This window comes from Lepisma saccharinum, chromosome 13 (assembly GCF_977018435.1).
Source record: "Lepisma saccharinum chromosome 13, izLepSacc3.1, whole genome shotgun sequence".
NCBI lineage: Eukaryota > Metazoa > Arthropoda > Insecta > Zygentoma > Lepismatidae > Lepisma > Lepisma saccharinum.
In genome coordinates, this window is record NC_139241.1 from 74,321,397 (window position 1) to 74,340,334 (window position 18,938).

At 36.6% G+C, this 18,938-nt stretch overlaps 1 protein-coding gene across 2 annotated transcripts in view; it reads right to left on the reverse strand.

Moving 5' to 3' along the window:
* Positions 1 to 5,260: 5,260 nt before the first annotated feature.
* wts (serine/threonine-protein kinase warts) overlaps positions 5,261 to 18,938 on the reverse strand; it is a 90,324-nt gene continuing 76,646 nt past the window's right edge. For both annotated transcript variants that reach the window (XM_083134446.1, XM_083134447.1), the window contains exons 8-9: positions 16,635 to 16,915; positions 5,261 to 7,554 (exon numbers count right to left, since the gene is read on the reverse strand). In XM_083134446.1, the coding sequence (XP_082990572.1) occupies positions 7,123 to 7,554; positions 16,635 to 16,915 (713 nt within the window). In that variant the 3' untranslated portion in view covers positions 5,261 to 7,122. The remainder of the gene's footprint in view (positions 7,555 to 16,634; positions 16,916 to 18,938) is intronic.

Below are 18,938 nucleotides of genomic sequence, written 5' to 3' on the forward strand. Positions count from 1 at the left end.
CTTGTCCATTTCTACCAATGTTAAAATGACGCCTGAACTTGCTGCGTAATTGTTGCAGAGTCTTTGTTCTTCAAAAACACTCCACAGCGAAAGCGCGATGTTCGTTCGGCCAACGCTCCATGTCTACTGGCGGAAGGATTACGTAATACTTCATGCATGCGCAATGAACATTCGACCAAAACTACATGCATACAAAATGCTTTGAACCACTTTACAAAACAAAACCAACAATGAACACTTTATTTATCGGGATACGTTTCTATGTTCATTTTACATCGTCTAACTATTTCTGCCGCACCCTTTATAAAGCAATTTTTATTCTCGCCATTTCTACTGTTGCCATTTTTACCTAAATTCAGTACTGGGACCTCATTTTGATGCGCTGAGATTAGCGAATTTCTTGCGTATTTCGAGCTGTTTCATGCTGTCGCTTGGCTTATTTCGAACAAATATGCGAGTATTCTGACTTTTTTTTTACTCTTCTCCAATATTTTTATTATCTTGCTTGGTCATCGCTGCATCTCTCGATGACTGGACGCTTCGCCTCTAGTTAAAGGACTACATATTTACATATGCTCGTGCAGAGGTTTTCAGCAGATTGTTCAGTGCATTGTTTCAATTCCTGGAGCTCTTATTGCATAAAACAAAGAGAATAAACATAGTGATGGAGAACTTGTTTGGTAATACTTATGCACCCCCCCTTACAACATGGCAACAAATTGCCCATGGCAAGTTTCATTCACTGGCACTTATTTTACATACTATGCTCTTAGAGTGTATGGTTTGTACTGTTCTGTTGGTATTACATAGGATACCAGAGTGGGTGTTTAAATTTGTTAACTTTATGTAGGGGAAAACAAATTTGTGGTTTACTTATTTTAGGATGCTATTCTGACACCTTTGACTAATTGAAGTCATGAAGATTATTATATGGAATTAATGAAATCTTGAATTTTTGGTGGCGCTATCGTGGGTTGACCACTCAACGTAATCAGCCATGTAGGAGGTAAAGAAGACTAATAAGGCAATGGACATTTAGGGTATACTTTTCTTTCGAATTCACTGTACTTTAGCAAACTTTAATGACAATTTTCACTTTCAATATGTAGAGGGGTGTGTGATATGTTGGCCTCTTTATGAATATTTCTTATGTATAGTATGTAGTCACCGATAAAAATGGGACACCTAGACCCTGAAATACTCACTTCTGCATGGCATTGTGTCTTGCCTAATTCTATGGTAATGAGTGGATTTTAATAACAAAATTTCCAATGGCCAAGCTGGAATTTTGTATTGGTTACAATTGAAATTCCAATTGGATTGAATTGGTTTCAATCAGTTTCAATTGGAATGAATCGGATTCTATCAAAATGTATTGGTTTTAATCGGAATCTCAATTGGTGAAATGTATCCAATTGTAAGTTTGTATATATTGTAGAATAAATGTTATAAATTAATTTATTGACTCAAAGCATACGTAGTTTAATTCTTGACACCACATTTCCTGTGATTTAGAAGTTCATTGGAAAAACAGCACATTTGAATTGCATTTCTTCTGAATTCTAATGCATACTACTGAAGTCAGATTTATCTTAATAGATACCAAAGAAGATATCTTTCTTAAGAACCAACTCAACCTTAAAGCAGCTAGTAGTTGGAATATAAATGTTCATATTAGTTCCTATTTTCTGCAATATGGAATTTCCATGGTTATTCTTGTATGTATGTAATGCAATTGGAAACGAGCGATCTTTTCATCAGCTAAGTTCATCTCCACAGTGTTTTGTTTGTTTATCACTTCAAGTGTTGTGGGTCAGATTCTTTGTTTAACCTAATTTGTTGCTGTTTTCGCAAGTATAAAGGAAGAACAACATGTCAATTTATGATTGAAGCAGCATGTCTTTTGATTTTTTATGTGTTAAACACAATTAAGCTACAGAGTTAAAAATGTGTTCATATATATTTGAAAAATTTTTGTATGTGAAAGTTTTTCTAAGTTACAAATTCCACATGCTTTACCACAGATTTACTTTGTTTTATACGATTTCTCCATTGCATTTACAGATGTATAGATAAGAATTCTTCATAAGCAATATATTGAAAACAATAAAATACTTTCCAATAGAAACCAATTCATTGCAATTGACCAATCGGTTCCGATAGTGTGTCTAAAAACTCATATTGGCTATCGGAACCAATTGGGAAAATTTCCAGCTGGGCATGCAGAAAAGCAAGCATTTCAGGATCTAGGTGTCCCACTTTTATTGTCAGTGACTGTACATCTTGGAGCATTTGACAGAAAAAAAAGATGGTGAAAAGGTGACTGTGTTGTGCAGTTGATCCATATCAACTCGACAGTAAAGACTGAAGAGCCAAAAGTTACAATTATGGACAATGGGAATATACTAATGGTAGGAAAAGTGGCAATTTTTCTCAACGTTCTCAATATAAAACAATAAAATGGTTTTATTGACTCAAATAATAAGCTGTACACAATATGGATCAGCATGGGTGATTCCGCTGTCTGTTCAAGTTTCATTGAAAACTGTATTTTGAAAGTCATACAAGTTAATCTGGGCTGGATCTCATTATAAGACATACCAACATTATGTTACAGGAGAATTACTCTCCATGCCTTATCGTGAAGTTTATGATGTTGGGCAAGTGCACTCCTGATCAACTGCTAAGCAGAGGCATGGCCGGTGTTACGTAAAGAATTAAAAAGTTGTTTCAATAAAATGACAACATTGTTATATAGGTTAATGAACACCCTTGCCGTCAAGTAGATATTGCCCAAGACATTTTTTCTGCAGCCAACAGAAGCGAAGAGGGAGGCCGCTGCACTACCCTGAAGAGGCAACAAGGGAGACGAGGGCGCCAATGCAAGGAAAGAGCTGGGAAGTAATTTGGGGCATAGTGTGGGTTATTCATATGCCTGTTAAGGGGCCCTGTTGCCATTCAGACCTACCGGATCAGCCAGTGTTGTCTCATCGGATTGGCAGAAAAGAGCTGAATCCTGCCTAAAATAGGAATTCTGTGAAGTAACTTGAGGACTGCAGAGCCAAGGCTGGATTGAACTACAACTGAGACCAATTAGGTAATAGAAGAAAATAATAGTTCCTTAGTGCAATTCGTGATTTGGACAAACCTTGGTCCAAAATACTAAGTTGGCAACAGTAGTACGTACAGCTGAGCTTCCCTTCCACAAAGGAGCAGAGTTCTGTCGTCTGATCAGTGCTCACCACACAAACGTCAAACTGACCCGAGAAAAGTGTTATTCTTCTTCTTCCTCTTCGCACCTCATTGAAAAGAAACAGAGACAAATGAAGAATTGACAAGTGTCGACCACTATTCATTGGATTTTCGTGGTAGTTCTTTCTAAGTGTGTTTGTGGCTAAATCACTGTGCTGATTGCAAAACAAGAACGAAATGAACAAATATCTAGCTCAAAGACATATTTTCTTACCGGGAGGGGGTGGGTTACATCTAGCAGGCATAATTACTGATAGCCGGTAACACTTTTGAAAAAGTCACACCACGCCACTGCTGCTAAGGTTTTATATTATCGTCTCATTACTCTTGAAACACTGTCATTTACATTACGGTAATGAAAAAAAAATGGTCTGTCCATTCCTTGCCTTATGAAATAAGGGATATTAACTCTTTGACACAAAAAAAAAAATAAAAAAAAATCTCATTAACATTTGTTGAACATACTTGCACTTTTACAGAGAAATACATGATAATTGTAGTTACAGGATGAAATGTTCACTACGCACATGGAAATTTGTTTCTTGCATCAAGGTCAGCATGGTGCATTCTATCAAGCTGTAGCAAGCACGTTCTCCAGCCCTCTTACATTTAGCTTTGATAATCGTTGGGATGCAGAAAAAAAGCATGAAATGACAAAAAGGAGACTGAATTTGAACAAACCCTTAATTGCACAATGGATTGTGTACAAATCTCCCCTGCTCCAAAGTTAGGCTGCATTTATTTATCTAGCAGGTTCGCAATTATCATGACTCCATCCCATAATATGGATTTTGATGACTTCACCCTTTAGACACAAAGGTTGCACTAACGCCAAGCCCGTTGTTAGCAGGAAATTTTCAATTCTGCATGCTTCTAAATGTAATTGTATATTTCTGAGACTAAGAGCATTAGAGGTACAAATTATACCTCGTTTTGTTCAGTATGCTTTGGGCTATATTCCTGATGGTAAAAAAAATAATTTTCCGTAATCAGTTCAAAGCAGAAAAAAGGTAAAGTAACTTTTTTTTAACACAAAATATAAAATTTATCAGACCCCCCATGCAGGCTACGACAGGACGTGAATCTCCAAAAGGTACTGTACTGTATAATGCCTGGTATGTTTGACATTGATGTGGAAACATTTGCGCAATTATTGCTAATACTTTCGGAGAATTTTTTTTCTAATGCACTAACACAGTGTTTTCAGTGGAAAATTTGAAATTCTGCATGCTTCTAAATGAAATTTTATATTTCTGGAACCAAGGACGTTAAGAGGTACAAATGATACCTCGTTTTGTTCAGTATACTACTATAATCCTGATTGGAAAAAAAAATTCCGTAATCAGTTAGAAGAAAAAAAAGGAATAACTATTTTTGTGAAACAGCAAAGAGCAGTCTGCTGTTTTCCAACCCTTCGTTCTTTTCCTGATGCCTCTCCCTCCCCCTTCCCACTCCCACCACCCCCTTCCATGCTTTTGGCAGCAGGAATGTTGGGAGGTCGTACTTCTATTGCCAAAAGTGTGTTTTGAAACGCCAAAACTGACAAAGAAGCAATGTTTTCTAAACCAAGGAGGAAAAAGAAAAAAAAAAAAGACTTCGCCCTTCCCCCAATAGTAACAATGAAATTTAACTTTACTAATGTTAATTAAATACCTCTAGATTGATGCAGAACTCTAAACATGTATCTCCGACCATTATCCAAGCTACAGTATGTTAAAAAATGAACATGCTATGATCAAAAGCTGCTTGTGACACCTGTGTCATGGTCCGTCCTTTAAGGGTTACGTGAAACTCGCCTCTAAATGATCTAGTAGCCTTAATAATGTATCTTAGTAGGAAAATTAAATCATTTTTGTCAAATTGTTTTCTTTTCTTCTTGTACTTCTCTCGTTTCTTTTGCAGAGATTCAAGACAATGTATTCATCAAGAAAGGTTGGCAGAGGACCATAGCAAGGAAAAGGACAAGGGATGAAACAATGAATAATTAAAATGCAATTACAACACAGAATGCATTTAACTTCTTTGTAATCTTATTAGTTTCCATTATGAATATGTACAGCACAGCACACAAACAACTAAAATATTAATGTCACTTCCAGAGAGCTAGTTTCAATGTAGCACAAGTTGTCAAAAACCAACCAATGCATTATTATTTTTAAAATAAATAGGAACTATCTACACTGAATTTTTACGTTCATTCTCAGCAACATCGATCACATACAGATTCCAAAATGAAAACTATAATTGTCCTCAAAGGTAATTTTTTTTTCCATTTCATACTTTAAAAAAACTGCTTACAAATGACTGCAACACATATTACTTTACAAAGCACTAATGAAAACAAACAGTTACATATTTAAGGAAAGGAAGAAGTTAACAGATGGATGAAATTTATTTGGTGGGCCCACCAATGTGAAGAATGAGTAGCTGCAAAGCACGATGGAGAAATGTGACTTTCTTCCCTTAAATATTTAACTGTTGAATTTCTGTTAACACTGTTTCAAAGTGTGTTATCAGCAGAGTATGGTACACACCAGCTGCAAAAATTTCACTGCACACTTAAAATTGTTTATCACAATTGCTTTAAGAATAAAAAGGACATACTTCAGTTCTTCGAACTTTGTTTTAAAAATATATATATATATTTATTCATATATATATATATGTACGCATTGTTGATTCTTTTGGTGAAAACAGATCACGTATATAAACACAGTTTTTCAAAGTAACATAAGAATTTCTAAAGGTTTATAAGCATTACTACAAAAAATATATTTGTATACTTTTGCTTTGTTATAGCAGTCAATTTAGGTTCAGATTATTATTATTATATATATATATTCATCTACTATCACAATTAAACACAATGGTAAATACAGATGGTACTCATTACAGTGTTTACATTAATGTTGTAACAAAGGCAATGTTACTTTTATTCACATATAATTAACATTTTTAGCCAATATATAGATGTTTCTTTTCCTGTAGCTGTACTGCAAGAAACTCTTTCAAAGAGTTTACTCAAAAATCAACAACGTGTTGAAAAAATAAATAGTAACAAGGCATGTACATTACATGAAATATGTAACAACATTTACATTTTTTTTTTTTGCTTTCTTTCGCGTAGACAATTTATGTAAATATTAAACATCTAAGGCACAGTTTTCTTTAGACAATATATATAATATATGCTCATGTTGGTTCACCAGTACGATTCATACTTAAAACGATGACCTTTTTTCATTATTTTATAAACAAGTGTATCTTGGCAAATTTGTGTTGGTGAACACTGATAAAATGTAGAATTAACTTAGCACCATGGTTTCCGTCAGATTGATATACATATATTGCTACTTGTAAAGATTCTGAAACTGAGGTTAGCTAAAAAAAAAACTTTTAAGTTCACTTTACAGATGTTAAAAATATCAAACTCATCACAACTGACATCCTTCACTTGTGTTGATGCAAAGCATGCCAGTATTAATTCAAAGCAACAATTGAACTGAAAGACTGACCAAAAAAAAAATTAATATTGAAGGAAATATACATATAGAGTAACTTTGAGAAGGGAGGGGGACATACACAATGTACATATTTTGTAATAAAGCTCTGTATAATATTATGAAGTACTGCTGAATACCTCTGGAGTAGCTAAAGCAGAACAAATATGACTGGGCAAAAAATGAGATGATCCAATCATCTAGTCTGAATAGATATACTGGCAACTTAAGCTCTGATGGAAGCAGATATAGATATATACCATATCAAGGAACGCAATGACATGCGTTACCCTGTGTACACAATCTGCGTATCCAACCACTTGTCGAATCTCACACGGTTGATAAAGGCACCTCAAGCATTGCGACGTGATCACACATACACGGCCCCCTGGTTGTCGTTATCGTCGAGACTAGTCCTATTTGGATAGGTGGGTCCACCACCGTCATCAAAAAAACGTCGAAACGTGAACTCAAAAAATCCATGAAAGGGGTTGCCTTGGTCGTTCGAACCATCAGACTTGTCAGAGTCGTTTGAACCACTATTACGTAACTTGTCGGGATCCACAGGATCAAAATTAGAAGTATCAGTGGCATTTTTAATCGTTGGAGTATGAGGAGCCGGCTGCCTCCGGAGTCCTTTGTCGAAGTCCACACCCATGAAGAACCGATGAGCTTTCACTTCACTGGCATTCTTCCCCAAACGCTTGTCTGCACTTGTGCACAGTTTCAAGATAAGTTCTGTTGCTTCGGGAGACAAATTCGCCTGCTTGGGAATATGAAGTGTTGTTTCCCAGTTGATTACCTAAAAAATATTAAAAGTATATAAATTATATAATACATAAAATACATTCAATATTGCACAATTTATCTAAAGATTTCCGTTTGGCACTTAACAGTTCATTTTTCCATGCAGTTTTTGTTTGTGATTTTGCCATTTGTCTGGTAGCTTCGTACATGCCTGACAAAAAGCTGCCAGTAGGTGGCAAAATTGATCGCCAAGGAAAAACTAACTGTAACTTGATTAGAAGGAACTAATTCAATATTGCTCTTATGTATCTAAGGCAGTCACAGCCTTTTCCAATTGGAGAGTGTCATTTTAAATTCAGACAAAAAAATTAAATTAATTTGGTAAGTTTATTGAGATTTATTAAGAAAAATACATGCATCATTTGTCTTTGATGATAACTGTTAATGATATGTAAAACTGGGGCATTGTTGGCAGAAAAATCAGTAATTTGTGTTCCTGGTTTTCATTACAAAACAGTAAGGTTTGAAAATGATTTTTTTTGTTAATAACAGAACTCGAGGACAATTGAGACAAAATTGTTTATTACTTTAAATTGTTGCAGACAATATGACTTGTCACATTCTTGGACTGCATAAACTAAAAATATACATAACTCTTTAAACTACTACGTGGATTAAGTTTGTTCAGAAATAAGAAACGAATATGTGCTTGTAGATACAGATGATTCTATTTATTTACTTTTATGTGGGCCCTCTCATTTTCAATCTTGACCTCATTGGGAAGTAATGCAATCAACAATAGTCTTCAGTACCCCCCCGGAACCCATTTTTTTGAGGATGGTTAAATCCTGGATCTGATTTATGCGTGGACAAGTCTGGAAAAATTACAGTCTTAGATATCACCCACTCCGGAGGCTGAATCCAGGTCTCCTACATGGCAGTCAGATGCCCGACTGACTGGACCACCACAGCTCCTCAATATTTCATGTAAAAACTTTGATTTCTGAAATCTTACAGCACACTCAAAAGCAAATCACATCCATGGACTGGAAGTGACATATATCAAATGTAACTTGACCACCATTTGGTGGGAATTAAAGCAAGCTAATTGTGCATTCTCAGAGAAATATCTTGAAGAAAAAAATTAACATTTATGGATATGTTTTATTCTATTAATGCTTGCTTAACTTTCAATGGTAACTTTTGTAACTTGTTGATTGATATGGTATGATTTATCTTACTTTGCTTTTCTGCCACTTTTGGCTAATCACAAAGATGAGGATGAATAGTGATGAGATGGGATGGATGAAGGAACAATCACAAACATATAAGGATGACACACAAGCCCCACAGAGGATTATACTGACTGTTAGTCCAGACGCCAGAGCATTGCTACTCTACTCTGTAGTCCAGGGTGTACCGAGTGGAAGGAAGGAAGGATGACATTTGGGTGCACTTGCAAGGATCATTCTTGTACTCCTTTTCAAACTTGTATACTATCTCATAACTAGACCTTGGATTTTTAGGGTCTATAAGTGGTGCGCTTTTAGGTTCTAAATAGGCTCTAAAAATCATAAAATAGATCCTAAAAATATTAAGTTAGGCCCGAAAAATCCTGAAGTAGGTTCAAGAAAATCGTTCAAAATTCCTAAAAAATGCTGCGCTACTTTGAATAACGTTATGTGTGTTGCCTAACCCTACGGCGATGGCGTAACTTAATATTGGAAATTTGCTATTAAAATCCGTATAGTTAGGTAACAATCCTTTTCATGTTATCCACAGTCAAACTCCACAATTTTGTCTGCGAGGATCATCTTATATGCTGAAAATAACCTTTCAACCAAAACATAGTCAGTGGTGCAAACTTCAATGCTGAAATGTTAGTTTGGAAGGCGTGAATGAAACAAAGGAACGAAGAGACGAGAAAGTGAGCAAGACCACACAGATCAGGCCACTTTGGATTGCACAGGTAACAGTGGCACCAAACATTTTGCCTTGTTCAGAGCTTTGAAAAATCACCATGGACTTGGAGGAAGGGAAATCGACAGAGAGTAAGTTTCAAACACGTTCGTCGTTGACTTTCTTCATGACCGCACAAAGCAAATGCCTCTGCGTGACATAAAAAGCGAATTGCTTTGTTGGAAGCACATTTTGAGTTTAAGTTAGATGACGATGTGTAGAGAAATGGAGAAGTATATTTCCCGATGTTCCGGCACCAGGTAAAAGTGCAGTGTAAGTTTGATATTCTTTTTGTGTATTTCAACGTGTGGTAAGTGGTTTGCCGTCTTGTCAGTGTTATTGACCTCGGAGATTGCAGTATTACTCACATTTATTTTACCAATTATCTTTTGTGTATTTCAAGATATAGCTAACAAATGTATGTATTCATTACGCTGACATGTTCAATAAATTACATGCATAAAATTCTCCAAGTTTGAGTGCAGGAACTTTTCGAATGCTCTGTACAAAAAAAAATTCCCATGTATAAACATACCCTACATTAATAGAAGAAAATAATATTTAGTTTACAAACTTTATTTATTCCTTCTCTTACGGCTATGGAACAAATTAACAAATTATCACATCCATGGATATTATCTTTTGTTTTTTTTCAGTAAAAAGAATAATTAAGAAATAAAAATTTACTTGTTGGATCTGATCAATTGTAAAATTGTTACTAGTTGAGGCAAACACCACCCCAACAAATATTGTTCCTTAAATCTGACAATGATTAAGTATTTTATTATTTTGTGCAATTGGGTTAGTATAAGTGGCAAAGTTGAAAACCAAGTTACTCCAGCATGGCTCTACCCTCAGAAAAAGAAAAAGCACTTGCTTTGCCAAAATAGTTAAATTGAGATTCGAATCTCGTAAGCATTCGAGCTTATGGCCGCTTCAATTCCTGCGCCACATATCCAGCTGTTCTCTCACTTGCCTGGAAGCATGAAAAAGTCTCCGCAGGAAACAAGCAACGAGGTGGTAGCCATAAGACAACCAGCTGTGCCCATTTTCGGCTGGCATGACGCAAGAGCTATCTCATTGTGATGACATCTTGCAAACTTCATAGAGAAGTGACTAATCCTGACCGATTTGTAATATTCATTGGAGAAGTAATTCACGAGAAAGATATTATCCTGCCTACTTGGCAAGAACGAACGTAATATCTTCCCCAAATTTATATCACCACTTAGATAGAAGCATCTAAAGAGCCATCCAGACTTTCATGTTATCGATTTCTTCCTTAAGAAAATACATATACCTTGCTCTCACGCGCACAGACACTCACGTGTTGCAACAGACGCTGTCAAAATATTGAAGACATTTTCTGTAAAAAATAATTACCTAAATATCAAAGGGAATTCGCATCACCAGGGGATTTTTTACTTATATATTTGTAAAAAATCACACGGAAAATCTATCAGTATGAGAATTTCAATTGGAGATATAATTCAATTTCTTGCATTGAATTTTAAAAATTGTAGAGCCACAGTTCATTTAGCAGATAATCATATTTCAGTTGATAGTAACACCAATTGTTGATGTACCGTCTGCCTTGCTGGCGTTGCAAATTATAAACAAAGCAAGGTGAGAATAGCGTGTTCAACTCTGTCTCTCTGATTGTTCAAGGTTTTTCTTTTTAGTGTAGTGAAAGTGTCCAATGGTGTGTGAAAGGAAGGGTAGTAAGTGAAGATGAGTCAGATTAGAGCATTTTTACATACACTGTTTTCCAAGGTACTATATGATATTAAATTAAAAGTTAAACAACTTGGCCGTCCCACAGCAGATTTAAACATCAATTATATTCTCTTTTTAAAAAAAGTGGTAAAGGTGACAGGCGTCGAAAATTTAATAGTCGCGTATATTTACTAGAAACTCTGGCTGACCTCCGTGCACAGCATGCTACGATGCCAGGGATTGCAGATTCGAATCCCGGCCTGGATATGAGTGGTCTTCGCAATTAGCCAAAAGTAGTACAAATGCAAAGTAAAATAAACCAATCTTAGGAACTCTGAATTCTTGTGAAATTTTGTCTGCACTTTTAGTAAACAAAGTTCCATTAAAATTATGTCTTTCATTAGATTTCTATGACATATGCTAGCGAAAATTTTTCGATTTCTTTATCACGTTGGCACTACCCATCATACTCGCTGCCAGCCGCCACTGAGTTACTCTGGTTGATGCTGTCAAAATATTTCTACTGATACCCCCTGGCGTACGCAGCATTTTTTTTTTTTTTTTTTGGGAGGGGCTGGCATTGTAAAGGTGGACAGTGCACAGCTGCTGTCTAGGGACACACCATTAACAAGATATTTCATATTTTTACAACTGTCCACTCTCAAAAATTACAATCGGGGGTCATTTTAAGGGAGAGTTGTATTTACCATTCTGGTAAATCTGCTTCCAACAGTTCCTCAATGCTTTCATTTGAAAATGTTGATTCTCTCAAAATTTTGAAGGGGGCTGTAGCCCCCATCAGTGTATGCCAGTGCTGATACCAATAATGTATACTGCACTTACCAATACTAAATAGTAAATATTTCATGAATTGTGAGACAGTTTGGAATCCCTTGGAAACTGATTAGGTTGTGTAAGGTAAGTCTATAACTTAGCACTAGAAAAAGTGTCAACTGTCCATCAATCTTGGAAGAACAATACGTAATGAATTAGTGCAAGTGGTAGCATATGCTGATGATGTAGCAATAATTGCAGGGAATAAACGAGCTCTTGAAGATAAGTATCGCTTGCTAGAAGAAAAAGAACGGGGGCTAGAATTGGAAATTAATATAAGTAAAGCAAAATACACGAAGATGGGAAATGCAGAAGTAGCCAGGCTGAATAACTTATGCAAAACTAAATGGAAAAGGGTATCAAAGAGTTAAAAGTGTTTATACTGAACGCAACCCGTACTGACGGCTGACCTTGAAGGCTAATTCTGGCTCTTTCTGTCCCCCTTTCATTTTCGGGGGCGTGTGGTTCAATGGGTGTCAACAAACTCAGTTGCGAAGTAAAAACTGAAGGGATCACATCGCTCTCCCGAAGCAACGTTGCAAAGCATACTTCTGTTCTTGCCACTTGTCTTTATATGACTATGTGACCGCCTGCATTCCGACCTGTGGGTGGTCCTTCCGGAAACTTCATCGTGCAGAACCACGTGTGCAGTTGACCCGCTGATTTCTGGTGCTGACCGAGAAAACTTTTTCTCGCTTTACAGTACGTTTGGCAACATGTGGTGGACCCAACACTCATTTGTTTTGTCCCGCGAACAACGTTCAGTACCTTGTGACTCGAAAATGCCAGATCTCAGTTGAAGAAAATTCAACTGATCGTTGATTTGCTGTTTCCCAACCACCAGTTGGAGTTGCATTCAGTATAAATGTTTACGCTCAACACTAACGTAACAGCAGACAATGCACGGAAGGATATCAAGTGGGAACGGATGCTATTATGCCTTGCAAAATATTTTTGAATCCAGGAAGGTCAGCAGGAACATGAAAATAAAAATATATACAACATTGACAACTATAGTCATGTGCGGCTCAAAATGTTTGGTAATGACAACTAGAGAAGATTGGTTGTTGAGGTGGGGAAGGAAGATCCTGAGAGAGATATTTGGAACAATCAAAGACTAGGAAGGATGGAGAATGAGGAAAAATGCTGGAGTGCAGAAAATGTTTGGTCAGCCGGATACTGTAGCGGAGGATAATGTTCGGAGAATGTCGGAAACTCGGATCATCGAGAAAGTATTCACAGTAAAACCTGATGGGAGAAGAAGAGGTAGACCAACGAAAATATGGCTTCACGATGTGGAAGAAGATCTTAGCAAGCTGGGAGGCAAAGGCTGGAGCACAAAAGTTGAATACCGAGAAGAATGGAGGAAGGTGATCAAGGAGGCCTAGGACCTATAAGGACTTTAGGCCCGATGTAAGTAAGTTCATGATTATGACTTTGATGAGTTCTGTCAGAAAAAGATGATGCATCAATCTCATTTAGGCTCAGCTGGAACTTTGGCTGATGGCAGGGCAGGTGTTTTTTTCAAATGTTCCTCTCTTCTTGAAAAAGCACTGTGATAAGTATATGAAGTTCCGTGTTTCCACATTGCAGAATTGGATAGTTCGTTTTCAGAATTAACTTCGAAGACTCACTAAGGGTATGTAATACTTAAACTGCATTTACCGCATCCACCATGAACCGCTATGATATTCTAAAATCTGAAAAATTACATCTGCTTAAAATTCTTTCTCGAGCATTTATGTGAATCTTCGTGTGGTTTGCTTTCGCTGTTGTCTACAAAATTATCAATAGTTTACTAGACTTGAATAGTCACGAAACTATTGATATCTAAGTGAAAGTGAAAGCAAACCAAATGTTCTAGAAGGAATTCAAAGGAGATGTAATTTTTCAGATTTTGGAATATCATAGCAGTTTTTCAAAAGGAAAGGAAAATTAGAAAATAGCTGCCCTGACGGGAGGCAAAGGTCCAGCCGAGCATTTATATCATATCATCTCAAATCTTGGTTCTTTAACCCTTAACCGGGCAACCAGGTTCTATCAGACACTGTTGCTTATATTTCTTGTCACATACTTCAAACGATATTTCCTGTGAACATGATATTTTTTGAATTTCTTTGTTTCTCTCTTTTTTCTCATTTCACAATATTTGACATTGTTTGATAAAGAAGGTCAGGTGTAAAAAAAATATTTTCCATTTCATTTACGTAAACGGGCAAGCAGTGTCCGTCTGACACAGTGAGCAATTGATATGTAAAGAAGTCTACTTGAATATGTATTAAGAAATGTTTATAAAAAATAAAGTATTTAATAAGACATCACATAAATTAACACTAAAATAAAAAAATAAAAAATATATGAGCAAATAAAACAATTTCCTCACACTACCTTCCGGCCTAATATCTTTCATACACTATTCTGCAAAAATTACAACAACATGCAATTATGATGATGATGATGATGATGATGAATACAAGAATTATGGAGATAACAATGATGATTAGGTAAAATATAATGTTACTCGATTGTGTGACGTTTTTCCCACGCTTTTCGTAATAAAAAATATTACGTAATAATTCCGCGTGGAAAAGCGCCACACTTCCTCATTCTTCGTACGCCTTGCGTCACTTTTGTCTTTTGTTGGTTATACTAGTCCCCGCTAGAGGTCTCCACTGACCTTTTGCTCGGCGCTCGCTTCTCGAGCAGGCAAACTCAGTACAGTTCCGACTTCACAGAGCTTCGCGAAACAAGCAGCGTGACTCGGGTCACGAGAGGAAGATAGAGAGAGTATGAGGCATGTTTAAGTGTGCAAGTTGCCTCGCGGGTCGAGACTTTACCTTTTTGATTTTGTTTGCACGCAACGTTACTGGATATGCTCTCTGAATTCAACGCCGAGTACCGTAAGTGCCTTCGCCTCTCACACCTTTTTGCCGCTTACAAATTAACATGCGGCAGAACTGCATTTTTCTAGACGAACTTTGCACGCGTAAATGGAGTGACATTTGACTGAAGTGAGAACATTACCAGAGCCTTGTCAGATTAGTCCAGTCTCCAACAACGCGGACCAGTATACAGGATCGTGACTGAGGAATAAGCTGATAGACGTTTACAGACGTTACTCCCATGCTCTGATGTCAGAACGAGAAGGAAGCCAGGGTTTCGTTTGACGTATCGCCCATAGCAGAGTTGTATTGGTCCCTGGAACATTTTGAGCAGTTAACGGAGGTATGTACAGTGTCAACCCCCCCCCCCCCCTTATTTCTGCGAAGTGCAAATCGTGAATTGTGACAGATCCGTGTACATTTATTATGACTGAGTCAAAGTTTAAATAAGTAAAAAAGGGAAAGAAAGGGCGACAAAAGTATAACCTATTCAAAATCGCAAACTAACACACATTTAACTAATTAATGAGCAACGAGTTGTTAGATCTATTGCGTTACAATAAAAAAGGGAAAGATGGAACTTGCGACGTTTACGTAACATAAAAATTAAGCAAGGCGTACGCGTGACAAATTACCATTCACCATTGCGAATGTTTAATCACTAAGTAATTAACGCGAGGGTGGCACAAATTAAATTAAGGTACTGGGAGCATCAAAGTAAAGATAGAAGAGTTGTATAATTTATTGTAAGAAAGAGAAAGGTGGCAAAAGTGGATCACTTGTTAATCAATTGTGAGTATTTGATCTCGTGTACTAATAGATTTACGATGTGTATAATTGAAAGGATTTAATTGGAATTACATTCACGTTCTTGTTACCATTTAGATTTGTAATATATATTCTTAATATGTCAAATCACAGATTGTAGATCAAATGGACGATTTGTTGAAGCTATAATTGGAATGATATTTAAGGAAGTTAAAGTGGGTATGTACATGATAAATTGTTTCTCATGTTGGTTGTTAATTGAGATATTAATCGGTCTTGTTTGAGATTAAATCTAATAAATTTTTGACTCAAGTCTTTGAACCTTGCGTACTGCCCTATTCTTTCTTTAGAAACCTTCACGAGAAAAGAAGTAATGAGGTTACTGTTGGTAAGAAATGAAGTGGTGCATTTAATTGAGTAGTATTGGTTATATATTTTATGATTGATTAGTGTGCCCTTTCGTATTGCAGGACTCTTTAGTGAATAACCAAACCAGAGTGAATTTTCCACGATATTTTGTAAACATATTTTGTTTATAAGCCCATTTTGATTGGTTTTAGGTGGGGTGCGCATAGTGGATTATATCCCTTTCTTTTCTTTTTTGCCCACTCTTATTGATTGGTTCTCTTTTGAGACTGAGGTGGCGGGATAAACGCTGGCCATTAACCTCAACAAACTAGTGACTTGTAACTGTTGGTTGTTGCTTAATTTGAAGCGCGTACCTTAATTGATCCCGGACCTCTTTTTGCACGCTTCCCACGAGGCTTCATTGCCCCTTTTTCTCGTACGCGACCAACACGTTACAATTGTTTCCACAGCGATGAAACATAAAAATCTCGCATTAGAAGGGCAAGATGCATTTAAAACAATGCAGTACGTTACAAAAATAGCTTGCCCGGATAAGGGTTAAGGTCGTAGTGAGCACCATATTGAAATGTAACAACAATGCTGCAACAAAAATAAAACCAATATTCACCTTGTACTGAGTCTCTGCAGGCGTGTTTGCCAGGAACGGGGGCTGACCAACTAACATTTCATACAATATCACACCCACACTCCACCAGTCACACAACTGCGTATATCCAGTCCTTAGAAGCACTTCCGGAGCAATATAGTTTGGTGTCCCCACTAACGAATGCGCAAGACATCGCTGATGTTCGCGCCGCCTCCTCCGTTCCAGTGGCTTCAGCTGGTTGCATCGACACTCGTTGCTCCAGTCTTCCGCTGGATCCATTGAATCCTGGTGGCCATGCTCACCTGGAATCAAGTAACATGTAAGCATGTGTTTGCTTTTGTTCTTATGCATGCAGGAATGTGAAAAACATGTTATTTTCTTAAGTCACTACTGCGGTAAATTAGAAACAGAAACAAAAGAAATATTAAAAAATGATGTACTAAAGTCCATGCGATCAAAGAACAAACTTGGAATTCTATTTTTGCCTTTGGGTCAGAAGGCAGGGAGGATCACATGAAGAACCAATCAGGTTCCAGTTGCCATGGTGATGGGAAATTCTTGTGGTATACTGCATTGACAAACTTGTGTCTAGGAGCAACAGTGCAGCTAAGCAATTCCATTCCCTGCCTTTCGCTGAAAACTGAGTGAAGTGTGCGTGTTGACAGTAGAAGGCGTCGTTTATGACTGGACAAAACTCAGGCATGTGGCAACATTGCTCTTTGCACTTGGAAACTCCCACATCAGGAAACAGCAAGTCTGGGTATGTTCTTTATCGTTCAGACTTTAACACACAGTTTCATTTCTTGGGTGCTAAAAGTCAGATTATTTTAGAGAATGTAGAATTGTAGAGCTCGGGACATCATTGCACGAATGCCAAAACCATGTCTGCCTTTTTCACCTGGAGCAGTTTGTGACGACGTTTTGTTGATAGATTTGTATGCTAACTTACATGACCTAATTAACAGTCATACATAGGTAAATATTATGCAAATGACAATATTTAACGAAATGTAAAACCATATTTTTCCCCAGGACATTGAATATTAAAATGGTTTTACCTCAAAGTGAGATTTAGCATATTTGTGGCTTTGGCACTTGTTATGCAACACAACTGAAAATCTACTTAAGAGATGGTGTAACGACAGATTCTTTCAATCAATTGCAACTTACTACGAACATGACTTCTGCTACACCACATACCAACATTTCAATACAAAATATGAAGGGTGTCCCTAAATTAATGAGATTTAAATTTGTGTGCCATCCTTATGGGCCTTGAGTTGCAATGCACAATTAATACTTTCTCTAAATTTTCAAATAAAAATGAACAAGATTTTGCTGCAGTCCAAAAAAAAAAAAAAATCTCTAGTAAACATGGGAGTAAGAATGAATCCACTTCGAAAATGACAGTATATTTCTTGAAAATGCAAAAATATGCTGAATATAAACAAAAATCCATCAAAATATGCTCTATCACACAGAAATGGCCAAATATGCCCTTAAAAAGCACCTTAACTTAATCAGTTTCTTCATAGTATGATTTTCTATATATTTAGGGAACACATCACTCTTACCCAAAAAAATATGCTCATGAAAATCCTAGGCCTAGTGATCATTATTGAAATTCATTACAAGTTCGGAGAATGTTTTGCTGAGATATAAGCAAATTATGTAACACTTTCGGTAGGAGAAACGCCACAAATGTAACAAACGTGAAAAGACTAGTTGAAAAATTTGAACAAACAGGATCAGTGGGAAACAAAAAAACAGGCTGACCTCGTACCACCAATTCAGCCAAAAATATTGCCATTGTGAGCGAAAGGGTGGTAGTGTCCTGAAACCTTAGTGTGCCGTTGGTCACTTCAATTGGATATTTCAAAAAGCACAGTGCAGAAGATTTTAATGAAACATTTGCATCTGTAGATTTGTGTACACATTTAATGGCGATGTTTACCCTTTCAAATAATGTATTAATTTTGCCAACTAATACATAAATAAAATGTATTTTTTCTTAATTTAAATCCTGCATTTGTTTTGCGACACACTTTATAAATAATCCTTCCTTTTATTTCTTACTACTGTCCCAACTGTTGTAAAATGCATTTTGATTAAGCTGAGCCATGAATTTTTGATTTCATGAGTGACGATATTTCCTAATATTTCCTTATTTTCTAGCTACAAAGTTTACTATTTAGATTTGTTTTTATTATTGTCGTTGTTAATGGATTGTTGCTACTGCTATTTCCCCCCAGTTTAACGTCTCATTTGATAAAACATTACAATCAATAAACAAACAATATTTACAATAGCAAGGACAATACAGTA